This window comes from Megalops cyprinoides, chromosome 12, assembly GCF_013368585.1.
Source record: "Megalops cyprinoides isolate fMegCyp1 chromosome 12, fMegCyp1.pri, whole genome shotgun sequence".
Lineage (NCBI taxonomy): Eukaryota > Metazoa > Chordata > Actinopteri > Elopiformes > Megalopidae > Megalops > Megalops cyprinoides.
Window position 1 is genome coordinate 2,928,586 of NC_050594.1, and position 13,063 is coordinate 2,941,648.

The following is a 13,063-nucleotide window of genomic DNA, read 5'->3' on the forward strand; positions in this document are numbered from 1 at the left end:
GCATGTTAACTGGCTAACTGTTATCAAAGAGCAGCTCCCTCAACAGTAAGGGGTTGCAGGTGACGGCTGTGATTTTAATATAATACAATAATATCAGCAGATACAGAGGGAAGGAATCATACCTGCGTCCCTCACTTGAATGTGTGTTGCTGCAGAAGACAGTATTAATTCTGCCTGACATGAGAAACCAAACTGTTCGGTTTCTGTCCCGTTAACCTTTTCCTTGTGGAATTAGACGTGTGCTGTGTGTTGTCATCATGCTGGAATATTCATTTTTGACAACGCTTGAGTTTTGTAGCAGAGGGAATCTTGTTTTAGCTGACCTGGTAAGAGATCTAAAACAGAATATTATTTACATAATGCATATTTTACTCATTAAATCCTCTTTCTAGGCATTATTCCAATATATTATATAGCCAACTGTGGCTGGATATTAAACCCACAGACACACACCAGTAAGCAGTTCCAACCAATCATCCAGACAAGCCTTAAAAAGTACAGATACATTTATGCAAGCAATTAGTTCAGCTGAATGAACCAGCTCTATATTTATTTTCAACTGCAAAAAATACCCAAATGACACTGCAAGTTTAAATTTGTTCACTAAATATATGTTAAGCTGTTTTCTGAAAAGCAGGATGTAAGGCTAACATTTTCAATCAATCAATAAATAAAAGTGCAATGTGTGTTTTACGTACTACAACCAATAATCCCATAAGCACACTTTGACAATCCCATTGTGATGGGCACTATATTAAATGCAACTTAAATGATAAATTGTAAAGTCCCTATTTCACAACGTCTGTGTTTACAGCTTTCACAAACACGCAGGCATGAACTGATGTACAACAAAATCCTGAGTATCAGACTGAGATAAAGAACCAACAAAAGAATGCTTTTTTTCCCCATAAGAGACTTTTTTCCAGTTGGTTGTCTTCATTCAGTGAGCCCAGGAGTAGCAGCTGAAGAGGACTTACTGTGTGTGTGCTGTCTCACTAGACCTGTAGATAAACACCTGTCCAAAGACCAGGGTCTCTGTGCTGCAATTCACAGTGCCCCATCACTCAGAAACTGTTACGCAATATGCGACACACTTAATTTTGTACTTCATATATGAAACTTTTTAAATATACAAATGCGCATGCACTGTTCATGTCAATATGTCGTCAAATACTTCATTTAATACCATATTCATCTAGCCTTTTAATGAAAATTTCGGTTTTCTGTGCTGTTTTCAGGGAAGTGGCTGCTGCTTATTGTGGAGGACAGGCTCTCTGGCCTCCTGTAGGGTGGAATTACTACACAGATCAGGCATTTTTTGGGGGTCAGGGGAATTTCAGAGCTCCATCACCCAGAGGAGGGTTCATTCTGGGAAGGTGCAGTTCTGAGAGCCCGGGATGAATGGGGTTTGGGAGGCGTGAATGTCGAGAGCGATCGCAGGCGGGTGGAAAGCGACTGACTCAGCTTGGCGATCAGCCAGCGCTTGCTCCCGGTCACACGGAGAGATAAGTGTGAGACTTGTTTGTCACGGAAGGGTGACAGAGAGGGGGACTTCCGTACATAATTGAGGCATTGATGTGGGGACCCACCAGCTTTGAGGCTCAAAGGCAGGGGGTACACTGAGGGTACTGGGGCTGGGAGCATCAGTTCAGGGGCTTTCTTGGTAAGAGGACCTCAGCTTGCTTTAAATCTTTTATTAGTTATAGTGCTGCTTAACAGAAGGATAATTCCACAAAAAACAGCCTTTTGCTTGTTTCACTGCGTCGAAACCACTCTAATTCTTGTCTCAAAAGTTTGAAATTTTAAGTATGTACAATATTAAAAAAATCCTCCAGGGTTATGCTTTTTCCAGACATGAATCCGTACACATCTATGCACATCTCTTTTTCACAGTTAATTAAGAAACTTTTCTTGAGTTCATTCACTTGTTTCGCTTCAAGAGATTTAATCTGGGAATTGCGAGCCGGCCCATGAACTGTCTCTTCTCTGATGCACTATAATTGGAAAAGCTGTTTTTCATTTTGTTCTTTCCATCAACTGTACAGCATTTTCATCATATTGTATACAGAAGTATTTCTCCATACATATACTGTCCATTGTTGTGATGGCCTGTTTATCACATGGGCATGGCACTTGTGTTTTTACTCTATTGACTCTATTTTCTATTGAAAGCATTGAATCCATTACTGCATTTGAACCAATGAAGCCTATGTGAATCCAAGTTAAAACCCAAGGAAAGCATGTAGTTTGATATACAGATACAGAGCGTGTTAAATTCAATCTTGTAAGGAGAGACTTTGCATGTGTTTGGCATGTAGTGGTTCCCCTAGGATTTTTCATTGACCAGGTGGGTCTCCCACCAGGACAACAACTGCGAGGAACCTGATAACAATTCCCCCACCTGCCAAATCCACAACAGTTCCACACCTGCCCACAGTCAGGGGCTGTGCATTGAATGGGTTGGCCGCTGAGTGTTCCAGCATGTCTGACAATGGTGGAGACACCGGTCTGGTAGCAGTGAGCTGCCCGCTGTGTTCTTGGGTGTTCTTTCTCCACTCTTTCTCAGTGGTATCGTGTTACTTTCCATTCAGATGAACACTGCTGTCTTTGGCTGCTTGCCATAAAACCATTTCAGATGCATCTTTCTTCCAGCGAGTTATCTTAACATTAACAAGATAGTGTCAGTTCTTATCTAATGGTGCATTCTTAAAAATATACTGTATATCTGATTGCTGTATATGACAATACATATGCAGCATTTATACATATTTTCTAGATGCCATGCAGTAGGCTCCTTACCCACCTCTCCATGGAATGAGGTCATGTCTTAGTAAAAAAGGGGTCATAGCTCCTGTAGTGGACCCCACACCATTCACCATTCACCCCCTGGGGGGGGGGGGGGGGCTGGGGAGAGGAGGGAGAGACAGAGGGAGGAGGGAGGGATTATCCTCATTGGTCACTCTCTGCTTCCCTCTGCATCTCATTAGGAACTCGATCCGCATGGACGTCCGTGCATGTGGGTTAAAGAGTGCTTGTGTTTGTAATGGAGCGGTCCCCCCTGATCGGGACACTAGATCAGGCCGAGGAGAGGCCCACGGTGGCGTCCTCACGGAGTGGAGCCATTGAGAGTCACATCACGGCCTCTCTCATTGTCTGTCTCCCCTGCGCTGAGTGTCGCTTCAGACAGTCCCCTCTGTGTAGACCTTGTGTCGCGTGATGTCACACTCTATTATGAACACAGGGCACTGACGCAGGCTGGTGGGAAAGCCCGTTCACTGAAGGTGAAAGAAGAAGGTGAAGACAGATCTGTCCTGCTCCTAAGCTGTCTCTTACCTGCAGAAACAGGATTGAAAAAGGGTATTTAGTTGGCAGTTACTTCCAGGAATGAACACGCACTGTAATAAAAGAAGAATGAATCACTTCTTAATGTGTGGCATATTCACTTGCCCTGTTGTGTTATGAATGGCAAACACTTGCAGAATGACACTCACTGCTCTCCCAAACTGGTGTCCTGAAATTCCACCCTTTTCTTGCACGGTGTTAGCTGTTCGGCACAAACAGCATGCATTTCAGCTGATGGACACCACAAACTATTGATGTAACTTTTTTGGGATACCGTGTTCAATTAAAATACAACTATCAGATTATGAGTTCATATTTTCCTAATGTTGCTAATAATCCTGGCTTCTCTTTTTAGGACTGAACTTTCTGTGGAGTTTCACAGAGTTTGATGAAGTTCATGTTTTCTTCACAAGGTTATTTTCTGTGCTTTTTTGAATCAATTCACAGGATGGGAATGGGTTTCATCAGAATTCCTTTCTTCGGAAAGCATTTTGGTCAGAATGACATTTGTTAGAGGAAGCATTATGTCTTTATGAATAGATATAATTCAGTTCATTAAGCATACAGTATTTCAAAGACCTTGTTTTTGTTTGAACAATGTTTCTGTTGTGTGTGTGGATAGACATAAAAACTAAAAGCATAACACAAGGACCAGAGAACAATTTTTTTGCGGAATGCACAGAGAGACTAGAGTTAAAAATGAAAGGAAATGACCAAAATTTTCTAAAAATTCTCTTAATGTGTGGAGCATGCTGGCATATCTCTCAGACATTTCCATGACAACCTGTATGAGGTCATAGCCAGTAAGGAAAAATAGTCAGGCAGAGATCAACCTGGAGTGCATATAAAACACCAGAACCCTGGTGATGCTGAGGTATAGCTAGCATTAGTGCAGCTAGTATAGCTACTGTAAACACCTTACCAGTCTTACTGGGGGAAGACTCATTTATACAGCTGGATATTTACTGAGGCAATTGTGGGTTAAGTGCCTTGCCCAAGGGTACAGCAGCAGTGCCCCGGCCAGCCTTTTAGTTATGAGCCCTGCTCCTTACCACTATGCTACACTGCCACCCCAACACTGCACACTTACTGCATATCTTTGATTCTGCTTTCAGTTCGTTTTGTCATGAGAGGAAGTGGATCACCAAATTATTTGGTCCCTTTCCCCCCTGGGTTTACCATTCAAGGAAACCTTTATACCTGCTGTTGACAAAGGTGTGGCAAACCATTTCTTTCCATGAGTCATGACTAATATAACGCTGCAGTAGGTTCAGTATTAATTCAATATTCCAGATTGGCTTCTGAACTGCAGAGCCCATCTGCAGAAGCACCACTGGCAGGAAGCTGATACAGACACCTGTGGTTCTTCTCTGAAACATTGATCAGTAGTTTACCTTGCAATTATTATTGAACAAGCACATCTCACTGGAGCTTCAGATTAATTGTGAGTACAGCAGTGTGTGCTCTAATCTCTAACACGCATTCAGCATACAGAAACACCAAGCGCCTCCTCTGAGGTGCAAATCGTGTATCCTCTGTAACTTAGTACACTCAGATTTGAACAATTCCCAGCTGAAAGTATTTATGCCTGTAAGACCCAGTTTTTTACACCTTACAGTTTAGTGTGCATTACCTCTCACAGACTGCGGGGGCAGTATTCCAAAAGAACAGCAGCCAGTGTTTCCCTGATTTCTTTCATCTAACTCAGTGTTTCTCAATCCTACCCCTGGAGCCCCCCTGTCCTGCATATCTTCAGTCTATCCTTGCTCCAAACGCACCTGATTGACGTGATTAACATGCTCTTGATTAAATCAGGTGTGCTCAGCTAATCAAAAGTGCCACTGAGGAGTTCGGTCAGGTAGGTAGAGCAGGGAAAGATGGAAAAGGTACGGAGCAGGGGGGCCCCAGGAGCAGGATTGAGATTCAGTGATCTAACTCTTGTCTCTGTAGTCTTGATTTGGGCTGTGTGACTGACTTTGCCACATTTGAAAGAGCTGTTGGAGCAGGAAATCACTCATATGGAGCCCTGCCCCTGCCCTGTAAACTACTGAAATAACAGTGTAGAGAGAAATGATTAATTATTCATTAACTGGGCATTAGGCAGCTGTAGAAGACAGGCTTTGTGTAGTGGTTCATTCCTTGATGGCACACACTCAGAGTCATGGCTAATGTAATTTTACACTTTGCTTCTGATTTACATCTATTTTTTGACATTTCTGTTGACAAGAAATAAATACTTCCTATGCATTACATTATTGTCATTTAGCTGATGCTCTTATCCAGACCAGCTTAAATAGGTTACAGTTTTATCCATTTACACAGCTGGATCTTTACTGAGGTAATTGTGGGTGGAAAACCTTGACCAGGGCTACAACAGCAGCTGGATCTAAATTCTGTTAAGCAGAACTATGGGAATCAAACCAGCAACGTTTCGGTTATGAGCCCTGCTCCTTACCACTACCACACACTGCTGCCCTATAATAGACCTTCAGCTAATATACTGTATGGCAATATCTTACCTTGAAGCTATTTCAAGCCATCTTTCTTTCAACTAGCATTTTAACACATTATGGAAATGACTGTTTATACTATGCATACGTAAAAATCTATGATACATTTTGATTTTGGTACAGAATTAAATTGGCTGTTTTCTTTTAGATCATCGTCAGCAAGGTTACCTTGATTTGCACTCTTGTGGGCTGCATGCTAAGACAGTGTATTATCTCCACTGCTAAGGCTAATTGAAGATCTGTTGCAAGAGGATTTTCAGCGGCGGGATGCTGGAGATGCCTCCTCTGTTTCAGAGGTATTCAGGGGAAACGGGGAACATGATTAAAAACATCCACCAAAAAAAAAATACGCAGAACACTATGAATAATTCAGAGATTGCACAGTTGCCATTTCAACATCTGTGTGACATTTTGGGAACTATAATAAAAAATAAAATCTATATGCCAAATGACAGTAAAAAGATTAAAGTCAGCAATCTGTAATCTGGTGTATTACATCATAAAAACTGACATTTTATGCCTGGGCAATCTTACAGTCCTACTCAAGACATTCATCTTAAAATCTTTATATCTGGTGCTTTGAATACACATAACTTATTTCAGTCCTGAAATAGGTTATATATATAGATATAAATATATAGGTAGACATACAGATAGATAGATCGTTAGGCAGTCACTGGCTTCCCACACATTGCTCACACATAGAATGACAACTTCTAGGTTTGAAAGGGAGTTGATAGAATACAGATCAGCTGAAATTGAGGATCCTCCAAACCCATATTTACACTCTGGTTAATATACCTATAAAACATGGCCCAGACTAACTGAAAAACAAACACTTTAAACACTTTATCACGGTTGCAGTTGCTGTAACGTGATGAAGGCTCATTCGCCACATGTTCACTCTCATACTCACTTTACCTGGCTTTCACTACCAGATGAAAGGACAGGACAATTTCTTCTTTGTGTGGTTACAAAGAGTGGACTCTAAACAGTTTTAAGGATGTATGTGTTTGCAAGGCCTAGATGATCATCACCAGTTAGTCAGGTCCCGTGATTACAGAGTACCTGCCTGTGTTCATCGCTAATGATCGGCTGAGGGAGTAACAGACCTGTTGATCTGACAGTAATTACAGGCACAGGATTGTGATAGATGCAGACTTTACACATCAGAGAGCAGCAGCTTGTGTTGATCAGTCAGTGATGATCGCAGATCATCCCTCAGTGAATCGGTGTGATTAGAGAGAGCAGTGCTCGTTGCTGATGAGTGATTGTCACAGCTGATCCCAGAGTCCAAAGGTTGATGTTAAAGTGAGAGGCAGACTGTGTTGATTTGTGCAGCTACTGCACCCAGTGAGAGTGGTACATATGCTGTGTGTTAAGGGGGTCACAGGGTACAGTAACTCGGGTCTGGAGCACATGGGTCTTTCTGTACATGGGTTAGTATCTGTTTATATCTGTCTCCTGCTCATTCAACTCTGATATCTCCCTGCTGGGAGGCTCACTGTATTGAGATGTGTCCAATGGGTTGAGCTTTCTACAAAGAGACTTCAGTCATTCTCCAGGTCAACCTATGAGAACCAAGCTGTCACTTATGACATCAGCCCTGTTCTATACTGTAGTGCTTTGGTGTGTGCATATATCAATATCTTTCCATGTAGAACCAAGCTTTGTGCCTAGCTTATGGTATTCATTCACCATTTGTACAAAATCAGTGACTATAGGTTCAGTGTCAGCCTTTCCGTAGCTGAAGCTGATGCACCGCGATGCAGGATATGACGGTTTTCTTTAAACATGAAGGGTTTTTCTGACTGAGAAAACTGCAGTGATATTGTCAGAGCAGCAGGTGTAAAGTTTGATGATAACACTCAACATGGAGAAGAATTGCAATTATTTTTCAGGCCGTCTCATTGCTCTCTCCTTGATGAAGCACTGAAGATGAAGGATGTTCAAATCCAGCTCTTATCGCTCCCCCTCTGCTGCCTCATCTAAAACTCAATTAACACCCGAGACTTCAGGAATTAGAAAAAGAAAAAATCCCGTTAAAGCAAGTCATTGTTAATGATGAAAGAGGGCTTTTTTTTCTGTCACTTTGAATAATAGGCCGTGCAGGATGTCCTTCGAAGATGGAATTTGTTAGCATAGCATACTTATTGCTGCTGAAGAAGACAACGCAGAAATTCTTCTCTTGAAATATTCTGTTTAGATTTTTTTGTAGTGTGTGGGGCTTTGATAATGAGTGAGTGATGTCATCAGTAACAAGCACCTTTGATTGCATTTTGTGCTGCGTGTTTTACCTCTGTTGAAATATGAAATCCGAGATGAAACAGGTGGAATAAAGAGTGTTACGCCCTGTATTCCACAGCATTGTATTGAGCTTGAATAGTGTGTCTTTCTTACAAGGCTTTAACCAAGGAGATGCAGATGGAAAAAGCACAAAAATCCATCAGGTTCACCTGCCATATGTTCCTCTCATCCCCTCCTAGCAAGTCGGAATTTCTCTGTCACAGTGTGGGTGACTGGCAGACCTCAAACAGGCCTCCACACATATCCGCGTTTGTCTGGGGCCTTCATACCCCTCACTCTGTGACTGGGTACTTCAAGTACAGGAGTATTACCAACAACCCATCTGAGAGGGTTTCAGGCATTCTGAAAAGGTATCAATGGGTCTGAGAAGTTTCAGGTTATACTGAATGGCAGCTACATTGACCCAATCCATATTTTTGCTCAAAGCACAATACCAATCAAAGATGGACTGTTGCATGCTGGGAGCATTGAGGCGTGGCAGGTGGTTAACATTGTACTCTCTCCTTCTATAAATGTCTTTGCATTAATCAAGAGACTTATATCACAGAAATGGAGTGAAGATTTGGATTTGAAATTTAATGAGGATGCATTTTAATGTATTATGCAAGTGTTCTTCTAAAAATAGTTGAAGGTAATGTTGGTGAGCTAGTGGTAATGTTGGTAATCTGTGTTGGCATTTGGTATTATCTAAACCATGTAATCAGTTATTGTCGACTTTGATAAGTCTTAAAATGTTTGTCAGTCACAAAAAATCAGCCCAAAGTTGTTTGATCAATTTTCTCATGAACATACATAAAGTAGAACCTACAAACCCTCCACACAAGCAGGCCAGACAGTGGTAATAGTACAGAGCTGTTGCTCCAGGCGTCCTTACAGCAAGAAGGTCTTGATTTTCCCTTTCAAAATTCATTGGCACAAACAAACATCCTATAACTGCTAAAACACTGAGTCATTGTGCCAGGAGCGTTGCTACCAGTAACAGATGCTGGAAGTTGTGCTTATGAAAATCTCCCTGACTTGCTAGGATAAGGCGACAGAGCTGTAGAAATTGGCCTGTCTCACCAGTCATTTTCTGGCATTGTTGTACATAGAGAACAGAGTGAACATGTATCTCAATGATGGTTCTCTCCAAATTATTTTTGTTGTTATAATTTTATATCTCTGACCCATCAACAGCATGCATAGTACTGAAATAATATGAATATGACATTCCTGGGCTAAAGCGTGTGTTATGCTGAATTACAGTATAAGGGCTTGCTGTGTACTGTACCTTGCTGAGTATATGTCTTGTTGTGGTGTGTAACTCACATGAATGGGAATTTGCAGTTAGTTACACTGTATACCTGCCCCTTGTCCTACCCCTAGCCCCTGTCCCTCAAGTAATGCTACATGAAGCTACAGTAGATTGGGAAACAGAAATATCTCTATCTGTCTCTCTCTCTTTGTGTGTGTGTGTATGTATAAAGTTGCATGCATTACCCACTAATACTTTGTAGCACGTAACACAATTGTTTTTTCTTTATTTCGCCTAATTTGATTTAGGCTGCAGTGACACCAGTATTGATCTTTCTGCCTGTGAAAAACAAGCTTGAGATGAATCATTTTAAAGATCAATGTCTTGTTTTTTTCAGGTAGTGCCAGGAAGTAGTACCACAAGTACTCAAATAAATACTTATTTTGGTACAACAAAATAAGATTTAAGCAATGTCACTGTTGACAGAAGTGTTGTTAGCAGGTCTGTAGTGACTGAAAGTGTTCTTGTTTGTGTGTGTGTGCCTGTATGCGTGTGCATGTGTGTGTGTGTGTGTGTGTGTGTGTGTGTGTGTGTGTGTGTGCGCGCATGTGTGCGTGTGTTTGTGAGTGTGCGTGTGTGTGCGTGTGCGTGTGTGTGTGTGTGCGTGTGTGTGTGCGTGTGCATGCGTGTGTGTGTGTCTTCTGAGGGGGATAAGTGTGTGTCTTCCCGAGCTGGATAAATACTGAGTAATATGTGCGCCTGTGTGATTGTTCTCCACGCTTTATCAGCACTGAATTGAATGGGGTTCTAGTAATTACACTCATTGCTTTCCGCGTCACAAAGTGATGCTCACAATATTGGCCTATGATTAAAAATGTCTCGGTGAGAATATTGGTGCGGAAAAATTGCTCGGCAGTAGCTGGATATGAAAACATTTAAGCCTCAGGAAGCCGGCTCTGTCTGATGGCATTGATAGTGAGGCGTTACCTGCTGCCCCCTGTTTGTGAATCCCGTAAGGACCTGAAAAACTAATCAGACTCGTGTTGATTTCAGACAAGATCAGTGCCGTCATAGACAAAAGCAACTATATGAAATGTTGTTTGTCAGAAACCAAGGTCCCGCTTTACAGATATATGAAGTGGGCAGTGTATGAGTGTAATTACACTGTAATTGTGCTGTATCTGTGCTGTCTGAGAAACAGTGCCTTATGAAGTAGTGTTGAGCTGGTTAACACTGTGATTGAATCGTGTTAGTGGGAGCGATTTACAGTGTGTGTCTGTGCTTCCTCGGTGTTGTGGGCCTGATGCTGTAATGTTTTCAAATGTATGTACGCTTATGAAGGTGTTCGCACAACATTGGTGTTTGCGCAAATCAGTGTGTCTCAGAAGCCTTTCACATTTGACATCTGAATTCCAGCCCATACACTTTGTGAGGTACCACTTAGATTGGAAAAGTTGTGAAACATTTATTTCGGTTAAATGCTATCCTTTTCCTATCCTCCATACAGGAAATAGTTTACCGAATAGTGTACCAAACTACAGTTTCCAGCATGCAATGGACAACAAAGTCAGTTTGCGGAAGACCAGTGTCTTACGTTGATGGAAAATAAGTAAAAAGTTAAGAATGCCATTTTCATGCTCTTCCTCATGCTAGTGGGTCAGGGCACTAATGACAATGTGCAATAGTGTTCTTCTGTCTCAGATTTTGTTCGCTGCAGAATCCACCTCAGTGGGAGAGCGATAGAAGTTGAAGCCTTCCAATTTGCATGGGCTTCCCAATAGCCGTAGCATCTGTATTCTGAGTGCAGACTGAGGCTTGTTTGAGCAAACTAGCAAAGCATGTACATATTAGGTTTTTCAGTACTGCCAATCGTAATGCTATTCCTTTCTCTAAAATGGCATTCCTGTCTACGTAATTGTTCTCCTGTCTGTAATGTAGCAATGTTCTTGTCTCTGTAATGGTCTTCCTGTGTGTCTGCGTAATGTTTCTATCTCTGTAATGGTGCTCCTGTCTCAGTAAAGGTGTTCCTGTCTACACGATGATCTTTCTGTCACCATAATGGTGTTCCTGTCTCCATAATGGTCTTCATGTCTCCGTAATGGTCTTCCTGTCTCTATAATGGGGCTCCTGTCTCCATACTGGTCTGTATCTATACAGCAATACTTGGTGTTTGTAATCGCATCCTTGTGATTCTTATCTGCAGGCAGCTGCTGCTCTCTCTGGCCCTGGGACAGGTTCTGTCATTCCTTCTCTGTGGCATCGGCCTGACCAGCAAGTACCTCGCCGATGACTTCCACGCCAACACGCCCGTCTTTCAGAGCTTCCTCAACTACATCCTGCTGTTCCTGGTCTACACCACCACGCTGGCAGTGAGACAAGGTACAGCTCCGCCTCTTCCTGCAGTAACGGCACCCAGCCTGGTCTGACAAAGTTTCAAAGCACTGCTTCCCTATCTCCCATACACACGTCTGTCTGTTCCATAGACTTACACAGAGCATCCCCACCCCATGAGGTTTTTTTCCCTCAACTCTTCTGGTTCAGAAAGACAGTTTATCTGTCCTGCCAATAAAGCGCCTTCGAATTCGAATTGCGAGAAGAAAGCATTGAGCCAAGTGCTTGTGAGAGGTAAAGTCCACACCTACACATTTACATTTACATTTATCCAAAGCGACTTACAAGTGAGGTACAATAAAAGAAACATTCTAGCAGAGGATGGTTCCAATCCATCCACCTCTAGGTTATGGGCCCAGCACAACATGTGTGAATACTTTTATACAAACTCTGGACTTCATAACCCTTCAGCACCTCAGTTAACATTGCGAGATATTTTGTGCATTGAACCCCCCCCCGGGTTTCTTATATACAGATGATCCCCTCTCCCCATATATTCCCTACATTGCCCCCCCCCCCCGGACCTCACAAAACCACTGACCAGGGGCAGTAAATGAAAAACACACGCTGGTACAGATCGCATCAATTAAAAAATGCTTAAGTAACTGGAAAACTATCAGGTGTGGCTGAGAAATACTATATTTGACCCCACTGGTCAAGCAAAAAACTGTTTTAAATCACTTAACCTTAGTATTATCACAGGTTTCTCCAATTTATTGTAAGTCATATCTAACTGCTGTTATTAGATGTTATTAGATATCAGTGATTTTAACAAAAATATTTAGCACATATACATATACACCATACTGTTATACCAGCTTGTTCAGTTGTATCTATTGAACCCCAGATGGCACCTTTGAATGGGAATTGGTTGGTATATACCAATATATATGTAGTTAAATATTTGCACAGTTGAACAGTGATACTTTAAATGAAAGTCTTTGAGTGAAGAGAAGCAGAAGAGCTCATTTTTTCAAAATCAATGCATTGACCTCTGTGAGCTTTTATAAACCTTCTGAAGAAACAAAAGGCAGAGTCACATACAAAGATGGGTGTGTTTTCTTTGGAAAAGTTTCTGTCAGACACTATTGTCACAGTGTAAAATAATACTGACAAAAGAACCTCCTGCTGTTATTTTTAATAACACCACTTCACCCTCATTCTGAGGGACTGTTGTATTTTTCCATAAGTCTTTGAATATTATACAATCATGCTGAGAGTTTGATACAATGATACAATGATGTACGTAATTAATAACATGAGTAGAATTTTTTGCTGT

The 13,063-nt window shown here is 41.7% G+C and overlaps 1 protein-coding gene across 1 annotated transcript in view; it reads left to right on the forward strand.

Annotated features, from left to right (window-relative positions):
* LOC118787295 (solute carrier family 35 member F1-like) overlaps window positions 1-13,063 on the forward strand; it is a 46,099-nt gene that overhangs the window by 11,469 nt on the left and 21,567 nt on the right. The window contains exon 2 of the mRNA XM_036542812.1: window positions 11,597-11,772. Coding sequence (XP_036398705.1) covers window positions 11,597-11,772 — 176 coding nt within the window. The remainder of the gene's footprint in view (window positions 1-11,596; window positions 11,773-13,063) is intronic.